Source organism: Heterocephalus glaber, unplaced genomic scaffold, assembly GCF_053883595.1.
Source record: "Heterocephalus glaber isolate CG9 unplaced genomic scaffold, H.glaber_assembly_v1.0 deba00000071, whole genome shotgun sequence".
In the NCBI taxonomy this organism is placed as follows: Eukaryota; Metazoa; Chordata; class Mammalia; order Rodentia; family Bathyergidae; genus Heterocephalus; species Heterocephalus glaber.
This window is the reverse complement of record NW_028258137.1, coordinates 9,620,760-9,645,041: the sequence shown is the minus strand read 5'-3', so window position 1 is coordinate 9,645,041 and position 24,282 is coordinate 9,620,760. Positions and strand designations below refer to the sequence as shown.

Sequence of the window (24,282 nt, the reverse complement as noted above, 5' to 3'; positions counted from 1 at the left end):
TTCATGCTGCTTTCGCCAACTCCATTCTCAGGTGCCACAAAGATGTCCCGGGTTCAAGCTTCCGTTTCTCGAGGGCCGCCGAGCCCTTTGGCTGATCAAGTAGACCCACGAATAATTCCCACTTCCAAGAGACCCGCCTCTTACTTTAGGATCCGAGTCCCATAGGCTGACCAGACTGCGCGCGGCACTCCGATTGGACTCGGCCACTGCCCGTCAACCATCCGCTCCACCCCACCAAACCTTACTCCATCCTTGCCTTTCTTAGCGGATAAAGAATGAAGTTGCCTCAGTTGTGGGGGAGCACGTTTATTGGACTGGCGCGAGTATTCATTACGGGCTAAGCTGTAAAAGTCCTCCAGTGAGGAGAGGAAGAGGCTCGAGCCTTCGCTGGGTCCGGGGAGACTTCAGCCAAGGGTTGAGCGGGTGCGAACACCAGCCAGTGCCAGTACTTGTCCTGGTACGACTTGGACTGGGCGGGAGAAAAAAGGGAGACTCCTCCGGATTGGGCTAGAGGAAGAAAAGCCCGCCCCCTCTGCGCCAGGATTGGCTGAGCGCGAGCCGTGCCCCCTCACGCCGGCAGCCGTCAGTAGGAGACGTGGGCCGCTCTCGCCCGACTTCTGCGCTCTAGCCGGTTCCGTAGGAGCGGACAGAACCGGTTCACTGGGTTCCCAATTTGAAACGAAGTAGATCCGGGAGAGGCGTGCTCCATCTTAACGGTGACGGAACACCGGTAGGCGGCGGGAGTGGGGCGCCGCGGGGAGCGACTGAAGCTGCATAACCGGAAGTGTCTTGGATGCGTCGTTTCCGGAAGTGTGGCCGCACCGCGGCGGCACCCGGAAATAGGATGCTGCCTCGCCCCGGGAGTCGGACCCTTTGAGATACAGGGGTTAAACCGGTGTTTATGTATCTTTGCTTTTTCGAGCCAATAGAGAGCCTCTGTCTGCGGAAAGTGTTTGGACATGATTTTGAATGTCTCTTCCCCTGGAAAGCCGTGGGAGAAACGAGCACGGGGAATGTGTCCAGGGGGCCTGGCTCTGTAAAGGCTTCTGAGAAGTTTCTTTTGCTGCCTGTCACCCTCCATTCCCCTACCCCCAGGGATGTGCAGATGGAGGCCGGCGGAGACGCTGCTGCCCCAGCCCCCGGGGGCGCGCAGGACTTGGAGGGCACCCAGTTCCCTAGTGAGGAGACTGAGGATAGTGGCGTTCCATCGGGCCCGCCAGATCCTGGAGACGCGGACCCGGAGGAAACAGGTATACGCTGCCCTCACTAGGGTCTTGCAAGGAATCCTGGCATGCCGGAGGTCATGTTGGGTAAGGGAGAGACAGGATCAATGGAAGATCAGTGAAGAGTCTTTGAGGACTCAGGAAAGTATCTTGAACCATCTTGAACCAGTAGGCGGTAATAGTAGACTCACTGGTATAGTTTAAATCATTGAGAAATGAAAAGGAAGTCAGTAGTTTATCAGCTGATGTTCACCCAGTGCAGTTTTGTGGTCCTGGGTAGTTACATCTTTTTTTGAGGCATCAAAGGTATGGAGAGGGACCATGCCTGTTTGTCCAGGAATATATTCATTTTAGCACTGGAAGACCTTTATCCTCAGAAACCTTTCAGTTCTGGGCAAACCAGAATGTATTTGGTGACTGACCATTAGTGACTGACGAATCAAAAAGTCCATCCAGTTGGTGTCAGAGAGGGTTATTGAGGGTTTTGGGTATTGAGATTAATGAACATGAATAGGGTCAAAGAAGGAACTATTTAGAAGTTAGTGTTTCGGGGGAGTGGGGTATAAAATCATTGAGATGGGAAAGGAGATCAGTGGGGACCAGTAAGCACGCAGTGCCTACATCATTGACTCAATAGAGGGCTGCTGAGGGGGAGGCCGTTAAGGAACCAAATGTTAGTGTATGTTAATGGTGACCAGTGGGGGAAGAGGGTCTGTGAGATTTGGAGAACCAGGTGCTCGGTGTATTGGGGGAGAGGTAACACCAGATAGCGGATGTGTAAAGGTGTTACTGAGGAATCAGTGGAAGTCATTGGAAAACACTGCTTATTAGTCATTTTAGAGTTAGTGGATGTTAATAGGGTCACTGGGGAATGTCAGCCAGCATCACTGAGAATAAATGGGTGGGATCTTTCAGCCTTGGGAATTCCTGGAAGTCATTAGGAGGGGGTAGTTGGTATTTGGAGATGTGGGGTGTCAGTGAATGCCATTGAGAGCAAATGAGGTCCCTGAAATTTTATGGGAAAATTAGAGGCATAGCAGCAAATGGATAACGAATGTCTTTGGCTGAAACAGTAGACCTTGGTAGGAATAATTGGGTGTGTCAGGGAGGCAGTAGGTGTCACTAAAGTGGTGGGTTTTAGTGAGTGTTAATAAGGGTTATGGGGAACAGCGGAGGAAGTCATGAAAAGTCCTGTGTTAAGGGAGGTTAATGGTGGCCATCAGTGGAGTGGAAAAGAGTGGATGTGGAAACTAGGGTGTAAAGTCATTGTGATGGGAAAGGGGATCAGTGAGGGTTGGTGGGCACTCAATATTTATATTATTGTAGGGTCATTCTTAGAGTAAACTAATTTGTGGGTCAGGGCAGCCATTGAGAGTCCTTAAAGACACACATTAGTGATTTAGTGATGTTATTGTGGGGTCGTTGGGTGCAGAGTTAGTGTCTTAGTGGAAGTAAATAGAGGAAGTGGATAGGGGGTTAGGAGAGTCCTGAACAGCTGGGTGTTCATGGCTTTCTTTTCCCCAATATGAGACACTGAATCCAGAACCTTCACCCTTCTCGCTGCACTACATCCCCAGCCCCCTCCCTCCACTTTGTGTATTTTGTATTTTTTATTTTGAGACAAGGTCTCACTAAGTTGCCGGCCCTAGACTCGAACTTGTAAGCCTCCTGCCTCCACGAACCTGCTTGTTAGTGGATATTAATGGCAGTCCTTGAGAGAATTGATGAATTAAAGAACATCATTCAAAATATCAGTAGTTGACCAGGAGAGTCAGTAGGAGTCATTAGAGATCAGTAGGCATCCATGAGAATAAAAGGTTGGGGAGTCAGAGGGTGGGGAGATCAGATATCAGTGGATGTTAATGGTGCTCATGAAGGGGAGAGTGGATATTAGCAGAATAAATAATGGGTCACTGAAGATATTAATGGTTATTCAGAGGCAATGGGATGCTTTGAAGACTTAGAAATGGCTGATGTTGAAAGGAAAACTGACAAATAGGGATGCAGAGGATGCAGTCAGTGACAGTAAAATCGAACTGGATTCTTTGGGTTTTAGGAGGATCATGGGAACTTAGTAGATACCATTTGTGAGGTCCCAATCATTGGTCACTGGGAGTCACTGGTTACTGCAGCAGGGCGATACTCAGGTCTGTCAGCATGCAAGGGTTGTTGGGAGGCTGGTAAGGATTTGGTGGGTCCTTGGGAACTCCAAGTAGTTAGTGGGGGTCTATAGGCAGCTGACCCACCAGGGGCTCCCTTCTAGGATCCAAGGCCGAGGATGAGCCACCCAGCCACCTGTCACCACTGCCCCCGTCGGAGGACCCGTTATGCACCTGTGAACCCTGGAGCTCTGCAGCCTCGGATAGTAGTCCCATCCATGGCCCTGAGAGTGGCTCCGGGGGCCAGGGTGGGGACCCCAGTGAGGAGGACTGGCGCAGTCAACGGAAGCACGTATTCGTGCTGAGCGAGGCTGGCAAGCCCATCTACTCCCGGTACGGTAGTGTGGAGGCGCTGTCGGCTACCATGGGTGTGATGACAGCCCTCGTGTCCTTCGTGCAGAGTGCAGGGGACACCATCCGCGCCATCTATGCCGGTGAGCAGAGGGGTGGGAAACGGGACGGGACGGGGACTGTGCCGGGGGCCCGCTGGGGTCCGAGTGAGTGGGGTCTGAGTAACTAGCTGGATGCTCCCTTGGCGTCTGAGAGCGTGGCTGTGGAGGCCTGCGCTGAGCTGGGTGTCCTGGCTGGGTGTCAGTCCTTGCTCCCTCTCACTGTCCCCGCCATCATCCATGGTGAATCTCCAGTGTCCACACTCACCCAGTTTGGCCTTGGCCTTGTCCCGGTGCCAGAGGTGCAGTGGTTTGGGCCACGTGTGGTGTGTGTGTCAGGTCACTCCTGATCCGTCTCTACCCTGCCCTCCTCCAGAGGACCACAAGCTGGTGTTCCTACAGCAGGGCCCCCTGCTGCTGGTGGCTGTGTCTCGGACTCCTCAATCAGCAGCCCAGCTCCGAGAGGAGCTACTAGCCGTGCACGCGCAGATTGTGAGCACACTGACACGCGCAAGCGTGGCCCGCATCTTCGCACACAAGCAGAACTACGACCTCCGCCGCCTGCTGGCTGGCTCCGAGCGCACACTGGACCGGCTTCTGGACAGCGTGGAGCGAGACCCCGGAGCCCTGCTCCTGGGCGCCGTGCGCTGCGTGCCACTTGCCCGTCCCCTGCGGGAGGCACTGGGCACATTGCTGCGGCGCTGCACGGCACCCGGCTTGGCCCTGTCCGTGCTGGCAGTGGGCGGCCGACTGATAACAGCAGCCCAGGAGCGGAACGTGCTGGCCGAGTGCCGGCTGGACCCAGCTGACCTGCAGCTGCTGCTCGACTGGGTGGGAGCGCCAGCCTTCGCAGCGGGTGAGGCATGGGCACCCGTGTGCCTGCCCCGCTTCAACCCTGATGGTTTCTTCTACGCCTACGTGGCCCGCCTGGACTCTATGCCTGTCTGCCTGCTGCTGCTTGGCACCCACCGCGAAGCCTTTCACGCCATGGCCGCCTGCCGCCGCCTGGTAGAAGACGGGATGCGCACTCTCGGTGCCCTGCGTGCCCTGGGGGAGGCAGCCAACTCCAGTGCACAGGCAGCCAGTACCCCTGCCTACAGCGTGCAGGCTGTGGGGGCACCTGGCCTCCGGCACTTCCTCTATAAGCCACTGGACATCCCTGACCATCACCGCCAGCTGCCCCAGTTCACCAGGTGGGCCCAGACCCTGTGGGCAGTTACCCCAGTAGGAAGGCTTTTGTAACCAGGAAGGTCAGCATCTTGGGGCTGTGACTTAGAAGAGATACCCAGCCATGTTCTCAAAAGAACAAATAGAATGGATCTCTGATGACAAAGGCTCAACCACCGACCTGAGAAGTCACTATTTTAGTGGAGGGAAGGGCCATGCTTAGGAATTCCCATAGTTTGATGGGGGAAAGCTTGGTTGTAGTCACTACACAGCCTCAGGTTTAATAGGAAAGGCTCAGTTCTGACACTTAATTAAAATCCCTAGACAGAGAGATGGGCCCGCTGAGTAGGCCCTTGACTAACCCTGACCTCCACCTTCCTTCTTCATGGCAGCCCCGAGCCAGAGGCACCGTACAGCAGAGAGGAGGAGCGGCAGCGGCTGTCAGACCTGTACCACCGCCTGCATGCTCGCCTGCACAGCACCTCCAGACCCCTGCGTCTCATCTACCACGTGGCTGAGAAGGAAACGCTGCTAGCCTGGGTGAGTCAAATAGGGCTGGGAGTGAATGAGTTCCCCCCTCAAGCCTCCTTTCCCTAAATGTAGCCCCTCCAATCGCAGCAGCTTTTATCAAGCACACCAAGCCCTTGCCTGGGCCTTGCCTGGGCCATGCCTGGCTACTCTGTCCAGTTGCCTGCAGCTCTATCCCTACCATTACATATGCATCTTTGAACCCCATAAGGATTCATTGCTGACATGACACCTGTCCTGCTTGCTTTTCCTCCATTAGCATCCAGTGTGGTGTCTTTAACTTTCAAGAGACATCATTAACAGCCATCACTGCCTGCCAATTCCCTGTTTCCCACCAGTGCAGTTTTGATTCCATGAGTCTCCAGTTCTCCGTGAATGCTACAGGCCTGGTCCCTCGTGTGCCCTCTCTGGGGGTGTCCTTCCCTGGGTCCCGGACTCACTTCCTGTGGGTCTATTAAGGTCAGCTATAGAAAGAGGCTGATCAAGATGACCTCATCAGCAATGGCACCTCTCCCGGGCTCTGTGACAAATTTACTAAATAATTTATTGCATATCGGTTCTATGTCAGGACTTGCTCCAGGCTGAGGATTTTTTTACATCATTTTAAATTTTAATTTTAAAGTAATTTTAGACCTAAAACTTGCAAAAACAGTACACAGACTTCCCTTAAAGAATCCCTTCACCTAGTTTCTCCAAAAGTTAACATCTTACAAAACCACATTAACTTACCAAAATCAGGAAGTTATAAACTGGTTCAGTAACATTTAGCTCATAACCTTCATTCGGGTTTTACCAGTTATCCCACATATGTCCCTTGACTAGTCCAGAAACCAGTCCTAGATCACATGATAAATTGATATATTGTTTTTCTGCTCTTATTCTGGAATAGTTCACCAGTTTCTGTTGTTTTGTTGGGGGGGGGTTGTTGGGTTGTTTTTTTTTTTTTGTCTCATGGCTTTGGCACTTTTGAAGAAAGTGGATTAGCTTGTAGAATGCCCCTTGTTTTTGTCTTTTTGATGTTCTATCATGATTAAATTGCCGTCACGCGTTTGGGGCAAGAATCTCACAGAAGTGACGTGAGCCTTTCTCTGCCCGTATCAAGGCACATGATGTTAGTCTGTCCCATTGTTGACGGTGTCAACCTTGCTCACTTAAAGTACCTGTAGTTATGACATCAATCAGTGTCCTGTTCATCATCCTGCTTTCACCCACTGATTTTAATATCCATTGATTTTAACTTAGAGTAGTTACTAGTCTGGTGTTTGCCCGATGGTATGTTTTCTGTCTCCATCTCCATCTCCATTCTTCCTGCATTTATTGTTTAAGACTCTAGCATAAGGAAGATCTCTTCCTTCCTCTTACTTGTTGAAGTTTTAATTTTATGCAAGTAATGGTATTGTAGGATTTTCTTTAGTTCAGTGGGCTAAAGTGTTTTTCTAGTGTTTATTTTGGTTCTGCAGTTGTCTCCGATGGAGCCAGCAGGAGCCTTTTAGCCAGGCTGGTCACTGTGTACCTGCCATGTCCCGTCATTTTGTAAATGCTACTTACTTGACTTTCTCCATGTTGTGCTGTATTCAGCCATTTTTCCAAGGAGTCTTTGTGCTTTTTTGTGGAGACTGGCGTTTAATAACCAAAATGCAGTTGGCCCAGGATTGGGAACCAAGTGGTCAGTGGAGGCCTTCCTGAGATAGCCTCTAAATGGAGAGAGGTAGTGAGCCCTGTGGGTGTCTGGAAGAAGAAGAGTACACCTCGCAGGAGAAAAGGACTCTGCAGATGTAGGGAGGTGGAGCCAAGCCAGGCTGTGCTTAAGGAACAGCAAGGAAAGGACAGAGGGAGCCAAAGAGAGAGCAATGGAAAGTAGGACAGAAAATGACTTGTGAACAGGGTGGAGTCACGTCCCTCAGGTTGGAGCAAGGATTAAATTGAGTTCTTTTTTATATTATGCCCACACTATGAATGCTGAAAGTAGTCGTGTGGAACTCAGAACAGGGCCTTTTATACAATACAGCGGTGCCTCAGTTCATGAACTTCAATTCTTGCCACAATTCTGGTCGCAAACTCAATTGGATGAGAACCGAATCAAATTCAGTGGTTACGTTCATTGTTGACCTTATGGAGAAATTTGACTCGGTTCTCATCCAATTGAGTTTCCATCTAGAATCATGGAAAGAATTAAGTTTGTGAACTGAGACACCACTGTGATCACTTACTGAACATTAAGTATTAGTGTTATTATTATTATCGCCAGTCCTCAGATAAACTGAGCGCCCAAGAGAAGCCACAGCCTATCTCACCAGTTAAAGCCAGTGGGTTCAGCCATCCTCTAGGCCCAATGGAGAACCCTTGGCCCATCAGTGACCCAAAAATATCGTCTTGCCTAGTGTTGAAGCAGCACCAGGTGGGCACTGCAGCCAGGTACATCTTCCAAGCTGTAGGAGGCAAACTTAGGGTTGGGTTGGGGTGGACAGGATGGTCCGTGGTCAGCTCTGTCCTGACTCTGTCTTTTCCTTAACACCTAGGTGACCTCCAAATTCGAGCTCTATACCTGCCTCAGCCCTCTGGTGACCAAAGCAGGAGCCATCTTGGTAGTGACCAAACTCCTGCGCTGGGTGAAGAAAGAGGAGGACCGACTCTTCATCCGTTGCCCACCCAAGTACTCTACACCCCCAGCCACCTCTGCAGACCAGGCTCCCCACAATGGCTTGTTCACTGGCCTCTAAATGGTAGAGCTCAGACTGCTGGGAGTGACCACCTTGACTTTTGCCTTCTGTCTCCACCCTGGAAATGTGGTGGGAATCTGTCTGTGGCTGGCACCTGTCTCCCTGAGCACCTAGGCAAGAAACGAGAGCTGCCCACAAATGGGAGGTGGGTGGTAGCAGCCAGGGACGCAATGTGCCCCTCTAGTCCCCTTGTGTCCTTCTCTTCTCCCTCTGTCTCACCTCCTTACCATGGATGATGGTCCTTCATCGGGCTTTACCCTCTAAACTGCTTCAGAAGTCTCTTTCTCACTGGACTGAGCCCTGTATGTGCAGGGCTGGCAGGTCTCAGGAGTGACCCACAGCTGCTCTAGAATTGGGGATGCAGGGTCAGCCCGTGCCCATAACCACCCTAGGGTATTTGGCAAACAAAAAATCCTGTACATAAAAGCTCTAAAACTAAGCCCCACAAAAATATTCCTTTGCCCTTTATCTGAGCGCTGCCCAAAAAAAATGAGCCCTGTTCATGTTGGCTGTTTCTAGTATTAATGAGGAGGTGGCTTCAGTATCCACCTGTGTAACACAAGATACACAGTACCTAAGGTCTCACACAGTGGCTAAGAAAGGAGGTGTAATTAGCTTCTAAAGCTTATCTTACTTATCCAGGAAACAAAGGTAACTCGCGCATGGGCTCTCTAATGAAGATTTGCAAACGGAAAGGGATTCAAATTCATGTACAACTACACATCATATGCACATTTGTCTCAGACTCTGGCAACCTGCAACAAAATGTGTGCACAACCTCACACCCAACTGCCCAGTACCCCAGTACTGCCCTTGTTTGTCTAAAACCAGTTATAGCCTCGTGGTTATACGCATGCGTGCTGCCCATTAGGGTGGGGAGAGTGCGCGAACGTTCTGCGCGTGCTCAGTAGATACCCAGTTCCCGTGCCTGGTGAGCTAATGCCGTGAAACTGTTCAGCACGCATGCGCATGGGTTTTTTTTTTGTTTTAACCCATCATCGGCGTCCACGGCAGAAGAGCAAGATTCGCCTTGGAAAATGGCGGGGAACCTGGAGCGTTTGACGGAGGAGCCATCAGAAGCCATGGAGAAGGGTGAAGGTAGTGAGGGCCAGTGGGCAGCCTCTTACCCTCTAGGGACAGAAGGGAGGGAGGATTCGACCACTGCAATAACTAAATGATGATAGTAGTAGCTTTTTGAAAAAGAAGTAAAATTTTAAGCCTTTTATTATTGAAAGAAACTTTTAACTGTTCCACAAAGTGGAAATAAATAACATGCACATTCTCATCACCTAGGTTAACTTTTGTCAATTTTATTGACTATACTGTTCAACTACTTTTAAGTAAACAATAAATAGTTCATATGCATCTCTTCAAATGAAACAGACCAAGGTGTTTTTAAAAAAAAAAAAAAAATCCCCTTGCGGCTGGCAGACCTAAGAAAATTAGCTAATTTCCCAATATCTGTTTCACACCTGGCCTAGATCACACTACATGGATTCTTCATCGAGCATGGCTTTCCTTTCAGGCAACTGTTCTCAAATTTGACTTGTTTGATGATGACAGCTCCCTAGTGCACTGGGGCTGGGATGGTGATGGTGGTAATTCAACCTAGAAACTTGGAAATTGTAGACCCACTAAATGGGAGGGATCCCCCAAGGTAATATCCACTAGTATGCCTCTAGCAATTTGTATTTTTTAGAGATTTTCAACATACAGCCAAGTAGTGAAAATAGCATGAGGAATACTCATGTACCTGCCACTCGATTCAACAGATGCTTAAATTCCTGCCCTCCATTTATGTCTCCCTTGCCTGCACACTCTTTGAATCAGTATAATAATAAACACCTTAGATTACATCTTGTCAAACCCTGTGCAGACATCAAAATAATTATTCATCCATTACCTGTCCTAGGGTGTGAACTCCATGAGAACAAAGACTTTACTGCTGTCTCCCCAGCACCTAAAGCAATGCCTACTTGGCACACAGATGGTGGTCAGTAATTTCTGATGTGTGCATAATGAAATAACAAACAGTATTATCTAAGAGCCGCATGTTGAATGCCAACTTTTAAAAAAAAGGATAGAAATAAGACGGATACAAATTTATCCCATTAAGTATATAATATACCTGCCACTGTGATTTAAAAGAAAAATTATCACCACCTTTCAAATTCCTCAAAATTGAATTTATGATTATCTTCAGCCATGGAGAATATTGGAAAACATCGAATTAGCATTTCTAACCCATCACATTTGCTTTATAACAAAGAGATGACATCTAGCCCTGAGACTGTGGCAATGCTTACCTTCTCGGGCCTCACCAGAACTTACCAGTAAAGGCTTTGCTGGGGGCAATGTGGAAGAATATTTGTAGCATCTAAAATGCTTTCCATATCTGCAGGCACCATGCTGAGTAATTGTAGGGAAGTACATAGTTGCGTGGACTGGGAGTGGTAATTAGCGTGTTAATGAAGGCCACGTACAAGCAGTAATCATAGTACTGGCTAAATCTGTGTATGTCCATGCACACTGGAGTGCCTGTGGGGTGGAGTTTCTTTTTGAGAGGCAGATACAAGTGATTTTTATTTAAGATCATTAAGATCATTTAAGATCACACACCTATGATCCCAGCACTTAGGAGGTTGAGGCAGGAGGATCCCCATGAGTTCAAGGCCAGCCTGGGATACATAGTGAGTTCAAGGTCAGCCTGAACTACATAGCTAGAAACTGTCTCAAAAAAAAGAAAAAAAAAAAGGAGGGCTGGGGAATTTATCTTAGTGGTGCTGTCGCCTACGTCACAATTGCAAGGTCCTGAGTTCAATCCCCAGTACCAAAAAAAAAAAAAAAAAGATTATTTATTGACACCGAAAGAGCTCCAAGAAAAAAAAAAAATCATGAGAGCCAGTTGAGACTAGAATTAAAAAGAGAGATTGTGAAGTATGCCTAGCCTTTTGTGTGTTAAACAAAAATATCTGGACATTAACAGCCTATTAGACAAGGGACTCAAATTTTAGAGGTGATACCCAGGTGGAGCCATTCGTGTGATGTATTTTTCTTTTGAAAATATTTAGATAGTATGTAATTTTTTTAAAATGTAGAAAGAATGCAAAAATTTTTTAGAAAAAAATTAGTACTATAATTTTAAAGTATAAGGGTGAAGGGGGAAATTTAGGATCTGAGGATCATGTATTAATATTAGATCAGTATTAATATTCAGAGTTTCGTGGTTATACTGCAGTTACTTTGCAGATTCCCTCTGTACATAAGAAATATACATTAGAATATTAAGGAGCAATGGAGGGGAATCTGATATAAGGTCAAGAGGAAGTGCTATGACCTATTTATACAACTTATGTGTACATTTGAAATTATTTCAGAATAAAATGTTTAAAGGGGGACTCTGGAGACTGTTTTCTATTGGAACATGGAAACTAAATTTTTTATCAAGATGTTAGATTATTTGAAAGATGTACTTATCTCTAGCTCTTGGCTTTATTGTAGACTAATTCTAGCAAAGAAGTAGAGGAAAAATACAGGTGGAGTTTTGCAGAAACCATTGCGAAAGCCAGCTGTAAAAGATGGGGGAAATTACATACATTCTAAGTGTTGGGTAACATTACATGCTGATTATTAATCTTATTGGGTAGGGTTGGGGTCATTGTAGAAAATCTCCTTAAGGAACTGAGACTCGATGAAGTAACTAGAAATGAAATGTCAAGAAGCCTGAGTCCTGCTTTAAGATGCTTCAACACAATAATAAAAATAACTGAAATAAATATGAATGAATATTAACAATTGTCAGATCTGAGTCATGAGCACTTTGGAGTTCAGCATGGTGTCCCTTCCTATGTCCTTTATATGCCTTTAAAAAATTTCATAAAATATTAAATCACCAACACCTTTCCATGTACTTACTAAAGTGCTTTTCATTGCACTTCCAAACACTAAAAATATCTTCATAATTGAAGTGTCTCAAGAGGAAACACCCTGACCTGTTATTGGTGATTATATCTGAGCAGCAAGATTGAGGACCAAGGAGAGAAGAGAAATTTTTATTTTTAAATTCACATATTTTGGTAGTATGTAAAATTCTTGAATGTGACTTAGGTAAGAAAGTAAGAATTAAAAGGCAGGTGATGATATGGCAAGATTTGAATGTTGTCAGCAAACTGGCAGTGGTTCTGGAAGGGGACTGACTTGGAGAAGGGGCTGTTGGTGACAGATTTCTATTTTCAGTTCCATCTTCTATATTTGTTTATAATTTAGGTCAGTAGAAAATTAAAATGCAAATTTTAACTAATGAATACTAATTTATGAAAGACTTTAGGCCAGGCAAAAAATGTAAAGAAGATGTCACTGGACATTTCAACAAAATTTAATAAGCTCGGGTTGAGAATAATGCACTATATACTTTAAGTGGCTGTAAAGAATTTCATCCTCCAAATGTGCTGTAAATAATCCCCTGAGATATCTTCAGGTTGCTTCCATATTTTAAGATTGCAAATCATGAAACAACGAGCAGCTCACCATCCATAACAACTCCTTTAAGGTGCTTTCCTGGGATTGGAATTTCTGATCCAGAAGACATGAGGATAATTTGGTATTTACTAACGGAAAGTTTGGAATCAGACAGTATTTTCTGCCTATCAGATTGGCAGAAAATGAAAAGGATTAAAGATATAACTTGGCTAATAAGATATGAGAATGTTCCTGTGTGGGCCTGAAAAGGGCAGAAGACAGTTTCATGATATCAACCAAGTTTGATAATAGACACACTGATGCAGCAGGTAGCCTAGGCGGCATCCCAGGTGAGTGTGGGTAGGTAGACTGACCTAAGCACAAAGAAGAATGTACAAGGATGGTGAACTAGGTAAAATCATGCTCCCAAATATCTGTCCACTAGGACCTCAAAGTAACCTTATTTGAAAATAAGGTCTTTGCAGATACAGGAACTTGAAATGATTCTGGGTTATGGTGGGCCATAATTCAGATTGGTGTCCTTCAATAAGGAGAAAGAAAGATGGACCTTCTCAAGAGAAAGGCGTGTGGTGACACACTCACAGAGGACTCCATCTGTGGTACTTTGGTATAGCAAAGGAGAAAATGAATACAGATGATCATAGTGGGATTGTTTGTGACAGCAAAAGGAGGGAAAGAACCTAAGTTTTCAAAAGTAGGAGACTGCTCTTGAGTAATGGTGTACCCCTGCAGGAAAACACCACGCGGCAGTACACACTGCAAATGAAGAGCTCAAGATGTGAGACATCATCTGTGGCATGGCACCATTTACATAGAAAATGGAACATACGCTTGTATATGAATTAGATAGCTTGTAACAGTGATCTCCGAGGAGGGAAGTGGGGGAGGGAGCTTCCAGTCTGAGGGTGACAGACTTTTCAGTGTACCCATGATGGATAAGCATTTCTGCAGCCACTCTGTAGCTGCTGTATGTTTGTTTACTTTTTATTAGTGCACGTTTGCAGTGCACGACTACATTTACCACTGGGAGTTGGTACACACACATAACACATCTTCACTCATCTTTCTGTCCGTACCCTTCCATCCCTCCCTGCTCTTTCAGCTTTTGAGGTGTCATTCCTCACTGCCTAATTTTCCTTGGAGAGGCACAGGCCACTGGAATTTGACTTGTTATCCTTGCTTTAAAGAATTTAAGATGTATTTAACATGCAAATATTTTCCTGTGTTTCTGTTGTTTGAATTTTAAAAATAGCAAAGGCTCATGTTAAAAATTATTGAAGTGTATAGGATAAAAAGTCCATCTGTTTGAATCAGGATCAGATAAGGAGTATTCATTCCCATTGATAGGGAAGGCGGGTTTTGTTTTTTTTTTAATCTGTTTTTTGTGTACCTTTTTGGAAAACCCTGCATAACAGGGTTATGTTCTTCTATCTGAAGCCTAGTAACATCCAGTTGTCATTTTTTTTTTAATGTTTGCAGCCAGGAATCACCCTTTCCTAGATCCACTAATCCATCAGAATTTGGACATCATGGGCAGTAATGATTTTAATGAAACCTGTCTACCCTACTGCATTTTGTGGGAATTTCATAATGATCTTGAACAGAGGCAGTTGCCAAAGTGTATCTGTTCCTCACCACGTTTTATCCAGGTGAGATCTGAGGTTTCTTTTGACTCCTCACTGAGCAGCTGACCCTTAGAGGTCCTGATTCACACACCCGGAACCTCGAGGAAAGAGGAGCTGGATCCTGCTCTGGCTGGAAATTTGGCCCTCAGCTCAGCTTCCGTTCCTGCCCAGGGCTGACTGCAGAGCCCACAGAGACTTCCCTTCTCCCTGCCCCAATGGCCCTAGGCCTTTCCTCACTCTTATCTGATCCTCTTAATTCTGGTTTTCATCTCCACACGTCAGGGCAGATTTTTGAAGAAACTGGAAGACTTGCTTCCTCAACGGCGAACTTGCAAGCGGCCACCTACACCAGGGAAGCAGCGTTTCCCCCGTTCCTCACTGGAGACCAAGGCCGGTCTGTGCTGACAGAGGTGGGAGGCGGCACCGCGTCGCCTTCAGCAGGGTCGGGTTGGTGGGAGGCCCGCCCTGGCCTCCACCGCGCACTTCTCTCTGTGGGCCTCTGCGGGGCCCTGAGGCTCAGAGTCGCCTCCTTTTCTGCTTCCCGAATCCTCTGCGCCCGCACCGGACTCCTGCCACACCAGCCCTCCCCGCTTCCCGGACACGCGCCTCAGCTCCCTCTGCCTGTGCGGGTCCCACTCCTCCCTCCACCCCAGGCTGCCGGACCTGCTCCCCTGGCTTGGTTCGGAATCCTTCCTTATCTCAGGAAGCAAAGCTTCTCTCGCCTGTTAGCCTCCCACACCTCGCTTCACAGTATTTCCCTTCACAGCAGCTAGGGCCACTCAGCTGGCTTCTCGTCTCCCTGTTCCATACACATCGCCCCTACCAGCCCTGCGAAGGCCCCTGCTGGATCTGGACGCCCCGCGGGCGCGGGGTAAAGGCCAGGGATCCACAGCCGCAGAGCGCCCCCCAGTGCCCGGCCGGCCGGCCTGCCTGCCTGCCTTCCTTCCTCTTTACTTTCTTTCTCTCTCTCTATCTCTCTCTTCTTTCTTCAGAGGGAACTCTGGAGCCACAGATCGGGGACCTGATTCACCGGGTAAACGAGCTGCAGCAAGGTAAACTTGGGCCAGCTGGGGTCAGCTGGGGCCAGCAGGAAGGGCCTACACTTTGAATGCCTCTCCTTTATAAAATCCAGTCCCCCGGGAGGCTGTTTGAGGATGTGTGCGTTACAGTTTGTGGGAGAAGAGCGAAGTTGCGCTCACAGAGTGTCTTCTTTCCTTCCTTGGCTCAGCAAAGAAGAAATCTGGCCAGGAACTGGGAGATGCCCAGGCTCTCTGGGAGGCCCTGAATAGGGAACTAGACTCCTGTAAGTGGGGCTGGAAGACACACCCAGATCCCTTGATCCCTACTGATAGTTTTGCACCTGCCTCAGGGCCTTTGCACGGACTGTTTCCTTTCTGCAATGCTCTGAGCCCACATAATCTAGAGGACCACTTGCTACATTGTATCATCCTTCAGCTCTCAGTTCACACAGCCCTGGAAGGCCTGCCCTGAGGGTTCCATGTCTCTGTACTATCATTCTACTGCTTGATGTCACTTTCAGAGCCTTTATTCCTGCCTAACTTGATATTTCTGTTGTCTTTTCTTCCCTGAGTGTAAACTCATACATTCTTTTGGGTCCCTTACGGGGACAGTGGGCACAGAAGGGGAGAAGCTAAGTCAGGATGATCCCTCAAAGGGATGGTACGGGGTGGTGCCTCCTCTGGGCCCCCGAGAGTTTGCCTTTTGCAGGAAGTTGCAGTGAGAACGTGGATGTGACCCAAGGCTAAAGGTGTCATTGTGTTTTCCAGTGCATGGAGAGGAAGTGCACCTAGAGGTCTTGAGCAAAAAGCAAGGTATCCACCCACGGCTGGCTGTGTCTCCCTTATTCCACCCCTGCCCCTCCAGCGCCCGCTCTGCTCTGCAGAGAAGCCAGGGGAGGCCCTCTGGAACCGGCTGGGCTGCTCCCTGCTGCTCCCTGTGGCCCCCTCGCTTCAGTGCACACGGAAGCCCCACAGGGCCGGAGCCCCTCTCTCCAGGCGCTCACACCCAGCAGGGCCAGTGGATTCCTCTCTCCACAGAGGCAGGCGCTGATGATCCTCCGGCAGCACAGCCAAGGCGCAGAGAGTGAGGCTGCGAGGTGAGAGTCCTGCCCAAGTCCGCACTCCTCCTCCAGGCTCCGGGGAGGAAGGAGAGCTAGTGCCCCGGATCTCAGACACACACTCATTTGCCTGTCCATAGAGCAGCATCCAGGCCAGACTCCCCCGTCGTGTTTTTAGGTGGTGGTGTTAAGATGAACTCAGCGGTGAGTCACTTGTAGATGACTTGTTTATGAAATAAATTCCACCCACTGGTGTTACTCTAAGTCTTTCCCTGTTGGCCGCCCAGCCTCTGCCATCCATTCGTTCGTTTCTGTGTGCTCACTTTAGGTACACACCCGCTCACCTCTCCGTTACCTCACCTGTCCGTGCATCCCCAACCAGGCCCCCAGTCAAGTCGCCACATCTCCAGCACCCGACCATGCACCCATCCTTTCTCCATCCTCCCTTTCATTTATGAATCTAGCCATTCATTTCTTCACCGCCCATCCCTCCACACAGCTGCCTGTCCGTCCAGTAACCCTCTCATGATCTCTCCATTTCTTCCATTATCCCCCAGCTCAGCATTTCTCTATCCAGGCATCATCTCCCTGGCGGCCGGAACTGAAGGCCCGAGCTGTGCCTGAGGCCCCCAGAGCTGGTGTGGCGCGGGTGGGCGTCCCTGTGGCCTGTGAGCTGTCATTCCTGCTGTCGGCACCCAGGTTGGACGAGGACGAGCAGCTGGAGGACCTGGTGGCCCAGCACAAGGACGTCTGGGAGTTCCATGTGAGCCCCTGCCATCGCCCTCAACCAAGTCCCTGCTCTCCTGGCTCTGTCTCCGCTGACCCCCAGCGCCCCGCCCGCAGTCTTTACTCCTGTTTTCCTCGCACCTTCCGTCTGCCCTCTCCCCGCTGCTGCCCCGCGTTGCTGGCCCATGTGGCAGTAGCAGGGCAGAGCCTGCTTCCTCCTGCCGGCCTGGAGAAGTCGTCTGGCAGCGGCTAGTGGAAACTCCGAGAGCCTCCGTTCCCCCGGGCAGGGCGAGGCGGCCCAGAACCCCAGGCCGGTCTTCTACCCCGAGCTGGCAGGGGAGGCTGCCAGACTCGCCAGGAAACAAGGCAGGGCGTGTCCTCTCGGGGAGGGCGGCGGCGCAGGTGACCGCCGAGGACAGGTGGGGGCGGGTGCAGGTGCTCCAGGCAGAAGTGAAGGTGCACGCCAGGGCCCCAGCCAAAGGGCTCGGCACCCGCGCGGAGCAGCCAGCAGGGGAGCGGAAGGTGGGAAGCGGAGCGTGCGCAGAAGCGAAGTTCGGAGGAGCGACTGGTTAAAGGGTCTCCAGCCACAGCAGAGCCGGCGCACCGAGCTGACAGTTGAGTGAATGAGTGACCTAAAGAAGGTAAGGATTGTCAGGCGGGCAGCAAGCCTCCTCTGTTCTCGCAGGTGCTGGAGCTGCGACTGACCCGCGAGATCCGCGCCCTGCAGCGCAGCCAGGAGCAGCTGCGGGCGGAGGGTGAGCAGCCGCGCGGGGCGGGGCGGCGCGGGGCGGGGCCTCCGATGCCGGCGCCCTGACTGCCCGACCGCCTGCAGGGACCCTGGTGCGCGCGCGGCTGCAGGAGGTGGAGCGGCGGCTGCGCCTGGCGGCGGAGGTTGGGGGCGACCCAGTGGTGACTGGTGGGTGAGGCTACCCGCTCCCCTGGCCCTGCTGCCGCCTCTTGGGGTGCCCGGCCTGGGTCTGCCTCGGTGGCTTCCCCTCCCCTCTCCTCCGCAGACTGAAGGCGGAGCTCCAGAGCTCGGAGGGACCCGGCCCGAGCGCCTCAGAGCTCGGGGTCCGCAGAGAGGTGGGAGTCGGGGGACGGAGGCGAGGGGCGAGGACAGACCCAGGGCAGAAGCGGAGGGGTCCGGGGGAGCGCCGCGGCCCGCAGCCACACTCCCGCTTCCCGCAGGCCCAGGACGCGGGGGGAGACCTGGAGCCGCAGGCTGAGGCGGCCCCGACCCTTGCAGAGATAAAGGCCGAGGTCTCAGACTGTCCTCGGGCTCGGCTGCGTGTGTGCCGCGACTCTCGGGGCGGGCGGGGCTCAGCTGAACCCGCCTAACCTGCGCGATGCTAGGCCCTTTGGCGGGGCGTCGCCCGCCTGCACTCGCCCTCCTGTGGGCTCCCAGCTGCCAAGCTGCCCGTCCACAGGCCTCAAGCACTCCGCGCCCAGTGACCCCTCAGGGCCTTTGCCCTGCTAGTCCTCCGCCGGGCGCCCACCGCCTGGGTCTCCTGGGGGCTTCTGCACTCACCGCTGGTCTGTTAAACATCTCAGAATTGAGCTACAAGGAAAGCAGCTATGAAAACCGAGAGGAGCCTGCGGAGGGGCAGTTCCTGGACAGGGTAGAGCAGAGAGAGCCAGCGGGACGCCCTGAGGTCCTGCAGCTGGAGGATAAGGCGTCCAGGCAGGCCTTGGCACCCGTCACCAGGACGCTGTCAAACGCAGTCCCAGCTCTGCCTGCCAGCTGTGCAGCATCGGGCAAATTGCTTCTCTGTGCCTCAGTTCCTTCATCTGTGAAATGAAGGTCATTGTGGGGATTAATTGACCACAGGTGGAAAGTTCTGTATACTTTCGGGCACACCGTAAGTACGGTCATTACGTAGAATTTTCATATGTCATCATCCCAGGAAATTGACACAGTAAACAGCGGATAGGTTTTGCTGCTGCTGGTGGTGGTGGTGATGGTGGTGTGTGTGTGTGTGTGTGGTGTTCGTCCGTCCCTGTCTCCGTCCTAACACGTTGAGAAACAAAAACCACGGAAGAACTAATGAGTTTCCAGAGTCCTTCCAGATGTGCCACCTTCTTCCCCATTGCATACAGGCCTCCTTCCCCACCCACACTGCCAGCTTGTTAGTGAATCTGGTAGTTTGTGTTACCCAAGCTTGAGTAACTTTATGAAGAAAAGAAGGTTTCTGGAAGTTCAAAGTTGAGGGGCCACATCCCACAATAACCTTGTGGTCAGAGTCCTGAAGTGACACAGGACATCACATGGCCAGAGACACAGCACATCTCTGTGTCCCGTCCCTTCTTATGAGGTCGCCAGGATTCAGTCGTGGAGACTTCATCCTTGTAATTTTAGTCCTAATCACTTCCCAAAGGCCCCACCCAGCTATCCTTGGATTAAGTTTCCATCTTCTCACTGCCTTGAGTGGGGATTAAACATCAACATGTGAAACCTTGGGAGTCACTCAGACCATGTCCAAACCACAGCATGAATTCAGGTCGAAATCCACTTGGCTGTTTTCCAAGTTCAGCAGTTCCACATGCATTTGTGAAGTATTGGCCATGCTCTTGGCACTTTGGTGGTCATTGAAAAAGTGACAGGAAATGTATGGGTCGCAGTCCTGCCATCACGGAGCTTGTAGACTCACTGGAGGGAGAAGAGACATTCTCAGTGAATGACAGCAGACAGAGCAGTATGCTAGTAGGAAGGACCAGGCCTAGAATCCAATGGTTCTTTCTTGTGACTTAGTCCTGCCTCCCTGTGTGACCTTGATGGAGAAATAAACTGAAAGAAAATATCACTCATAAAACATCTCCACAAAAAGTGAAACATAAAGCAGGCAGTTTTATTGTTGAATAAACATTAAACCAGAATGGAATGCTTATCACAGGCAAACTGTAAAGATTGCAAAGTCGGGAAGAAATAGCGCCCTCTCATGGTCAAACCGATGTGATGTCGTCCAGTCTCTATTAATAACCAGCCCTCAAGTAAGTGGGCCTGGCACCCATTGGTCAAACACACAGTTCCTCCTAAATCTGCGTGACCGTTTGCGTTAATTTGCCTTATCCAAAGCAAAGTCACGTGGCAGTTGGCAGTTTGGTGCAAGGCACCTGCTGGAGGTGGGACGCGTGCATGCGCGCGCACACACAGATCACACACTGGGATATAGTGTAATCTTCCTGGAGGTTGCATTTCAAAGAGGTGGCTCCTGGGTCATTGAGAAAGACAATCCTGTGTGGTGAAGGTGGCAAGAGTCGTATCAGGTTTTTAATAAGCTAATTGCTGTCATTTCCAATTGACAGAAGGTAGATGTCCTAAGAATAAGTCAGGTGGTTCCTCTTTTTCTGAACACCCTCACTCCACTGGAGTGCATCCTGTGTCTACCTCTAGTAAATCCTTCTCATGGCTCCTTAAAAAAAATGTCAGGAGTTGGGGTAGTTTATTTTCAACAGGGGAAATGAAGCCTTATACTTCTAATTTGTATGCGCTTTGCCCTTACAACCTTAGGTAAGTCACTACATGTTTCTATGCCTCTTTTTATTTTCTCCCATATGGGAAGAGGCAAGTGACATATCAGTGTTCACGATTTCTAGGCACCCATTTTTAGGCCCCAAGTAAATTGAAACCAGTGGTACCCTGTCACCTTTGGCCTAGTTAAAACTTTCCCTCCCTGCATGATTGCTTGCAATATAGCCCAGTTGTTCTTCATCCCACTGATCCAAAAACCCAGCGGCTGACTGTACGTTAATTAACCTGATAGTAAACACCACAGCCACATGTGTAAGTTCCCCCCTTTGCATGTGATTTCTTTTGCCAGTTCACAGCCCTCTGAGAAAGCCAAGGGAATAGGCCCCTGACCCTCCATCCAGGCATAGTATCACAAGCCCTCTTTCCTGTGTTCCCCACTTGCTGGTTGAGCTTCCTGCTGCCTCCTGAATGGACTTCTTGTCAGCACCCCAACTTCACTTAGTTTGGCCTCACCTCCTGTCTCCTGTGACAGACACACTGGAACCTCTTTTCCAGTCAGGCTTCTCCTAAAGAGTGGCTAACTCCTTGGTAGGAATAAACTGGACACAAGTCAGACAGCCAAAGGCTGGTTATGGGTCAGATACATAGATGTTAGGCCACACACATCAGGCATGCTGTAAACATCCATGACCTCCTGTCCTATTGGGTGGGGAGAATTAATAGCTACCCTACACGGAAACCCCAAGACCAAAGTAGAGAAACATCAGAGTGGAGTCATTTGCCTGCAGAAAGGGTCGCAACCATCCAAAACACAATTGTGTTCCTGACTGCAAGCATTGCAACACCTGTATATTTGCCACAAGCCACAGATCTTAGGGCAGCCTGTGCACCAGAATCAACCACAGCTCAATGAAAACAGTGTTGCTGTTATGACTTGTGTCTAGATTGAAGGACCCTAGTTAGCAAGACAGACTCCATATTGCTGCTGAACGACCCACCTGCCTGCTCTTTAGATGAACTTAGAAGGAGGAAGCTTAGAAACCTCCTCCCCTTAGAAAGTCTCTTTAGAAACAACAATTAATCAACTATTGTTTTACAGATGTTCTCCTGGCAGGACTTTCCGCTTCTGTACCTTTCGCTTGCTTTGCTAGTTCTATCCCATAGGGGGGCCTAGAAACTGCTGGCCTCAACGGTGTATAAAACATGTTTGTCTCCGCCCAGTTGGGGCTCGAGTCCAGTGCTCGGCTCAGGTCCCCGGTCGGTAATAAACTCCTGTGTGGATTTCATATCAGTCTCTGGTTGGTTCTTTCTCACTGGGTCTAACATAGATGTCCCCCCAAAGCCTCATGTGCTCATGGGTGGGGCTTTTCAAAGTTGGCTGAATCTCAGGTGTGGGGATATGGATTGAGAGTGTGTAGTAACTAAGTCAGTCCACTAATTGATTTAGCATGGTTCTGGTGTGGATAATAGAAGGCCCGCCCTGGCTGTGGGTGGTACCAACCAATAGGCTTGTGGCCTGAATAAGATAAAAGGCCAAGGGCAGCTCCCCCTGCTGCTTTGCTGCCTTCTTGCCTGCTCTGCTGTGGACTGTTGCTGCTGTTCTGCCTTGGAGCCAGCCAACTATGGGCTAAAACCTCTGCAAGTTGAGGTAAAGTAAACCTGTCCTCTTTTAACTTGTGAATGCCAGTATTTTGTCCCAGGCATGAGAAAGTAACTCAGGATGCTCAGAGTTGTCTTCAGAAAGCATGATTCAATCAGTCAAGGACAGGGCCCAGGTCTGAGGACATTTATTTTAAAATTTACTGGCCAGTGATGAGCACTTGGCATGCAACCACTTATCCAGAAATAATAAGTACAGTTCTGTTGGCTAAGTTTGGGCTCTCTGGGCTAGCAAGATCAGTCTCACCTGGGAAATTATCAGAAATGCAAATAGCTGGGTCCTACCTCAGCCCTACTGCTGGAGATGTTCTGTGGGTGGAGCCCAGAGATCTGAGTTTAACAGACCCAACAGGTGATTCTGATGTTTAGGCTTGAGCAGCCCTGAACTATCACAGAAGAGCATCTAGATGTTTCCACATTTTCACAGCTATTCTTGTGGGTGAATTAAAAATTAAAAGAGGCTTTGGAGACAGAATTTTCAGGTCCAAGTCTGGGGTCCTCACATTCAAAACTGCATCCCAGGACAAATTATTTTCCTGTCCAATCTCCAGTGATCTCAACTGTAAGTCAGAAATTAAGATAATCATGCCAGTAAAGTTGTTGGGCGAAATAAAGTATCTGTTTCCTTCCCTTCCTCACTGAGGGAATTCTGAAGTCTGATTTGTTAGGAATGATAACTTCTGTGCGTTCAGCCTGGACTCTACCTATGAATCCTAAACATATCTGTCAAAATGGAATTTTCTTATCAGTGGCTTAGATCAGTGTTTCTTGAGTGTCTCTTGCGACTATGCAGCCCAGGTGGCTAATTTAATACCAATGAATCACGCAGGGAGAGTGTTATGCCCCTTTCAAGATTTTTAACATACTGAAATAAAACCCTTACTTTAGTTTGAAATGCCTGAAACACATCTCTAAGCTTTGAATATCCCCCTTTAAATAAAGCCTTGGGCAAACAACTATATTTTTTTCTAGAAAGTATATTTGTCTTATATCCCTATTTATTTTGCATTTCTTTCTAAAGGTAATTGTAAGTTTTTGGAAAGGAATATTTAAAATAGATTAGTGCCCTCAACATAGTTGTGACCAAGGAGGGCATGCACCAAAGCCACCATTTCTCTGCACTCAAGGATCTTCAACAGAAACCACAGCCTTCAGCTGTTGGAGAGAGGAAGACTAATGTGTCTGAACTCCGAAGACAGGGCAGAACAAACAGTCACAGATAAATATGAATAATTTACATTGTGCTAAAAGACCAGTGTCAATGTGCAAAAATTTAGCAGATGTTTTTGTGAAAGGGATGCGGAGTGTTTAGATGATGTTGCATAAGAATGTTTATTACCGCTTTATATTAGTCAGCTTTTCACCACTGTGATCAAGTATGAAAAATAGCTTTGAGGAGGAGAGGTTTAATTTGGCTTATGGTTTCAGAGGTTTCAGTCCATGGTCCAACTCCATTGCCTGGAAGCCTGTGGTGAGGCAGAAGCATCATGGAAGAAGGGTGTGGCAAAGGAAAGGAAATCTGTTCCTGTCATGGCAACCAGGAAACAGAGAAAGGGGGATGAATCAGAGAGGAAGGGTTTGGGGCTAGTTATATCCTCAAGGTCGTGCTTATTTCTATCACTTTCTAGTAATGCCACCGAATTATAATCTCCATCATTCGATTAACCCATGATACATCCCTCCCAATCCAGTCATTTTGTATAAGATTCGCTCTGAACACATGAATTTTGGGGGGAACATTTTAGGTAGAAGCCAATGCACATTTTTTTAAACACTGATAGAATACTAGTGTTTAAAGGACAAAGACTGAGGTCCTCCTGGTGTAGTCTTGATCAGGGCATTTTCTGAAATTGGTAAATGTAGTTCGAGTTGACTGTTACCAAAGTGAAGCCCATCGAATGCGGAGAAGTGCTAGAATACTAAAGATTTTGAAATCTGTTGTCATGAAAGCTGAGGCCAAAGTATCGGAAAGTATTCTGAAGAAATGTAGCTGAGCCTGGGTCCTGAGGCCCACACTGTAGCCGACCCACCTGGCTGGCCTTGTGCTGGGACCTAGACTTG

At 49.0% G+C, this 24,282-nt stretch overlaps 2 protein-coding genes across 3 annotated transcripts; both read left to right on the top strand.

Moving 5' to 3' along the window:
- On the top strand, positions 1-10,052 carry Mon1b (MON1 vesicular trafficking associated B). Of its 2 annotated transcripts, XM_004842820.3 has the most exons (6): positions 1-730; positions 1,096-1,250; positions 3,487-3,816; positions 4,148-4,964; positions 5,331-5,478; positions 7,986-10,052. In XM_004842820.3, exons 2-6 carry the CDS (start codon positions 1,106-1,108, stop codon positions 8,184-8,186), a joined length of 1,641 nt encoding a protein of 546 aa, XP_004842877.2. In that variant the 5' UTR covers positions 1-730; positions 1,096-1,105; the 3' UTR covers positions 8,187-10,052. The 2 variants fall into 2 exon arrangements, with proteins under 2 accessions (XP_004842877.2, XP_004842876.2); XM_004842819.3 differs by having other exon boundaries at positions 3-1,250.
- Syce1l (synaptonemal complex central element protein 1 like) lies at positions 9,224-21,848 on the top strand. Its single transcript, XM_087190187.1, is given in 10 exon segments — positions 9,224-9,284; positions 13,398-13,443; positions 14,588-15,342; positions 15,519-15,593; positions 16,078-16,352; positions 16,354-16,406; positions 17,067-17,130; positions 17,779-17,848; positions 17,926-18,009; positions 18,107-21,848. Coding segments are annotated over 10 exon segments (1,488 nt in total). The 3' UTR covers positions 18,112-21,848.
- Positions 21,849-24,282: the final 2,434 nt, after the last annotated feature.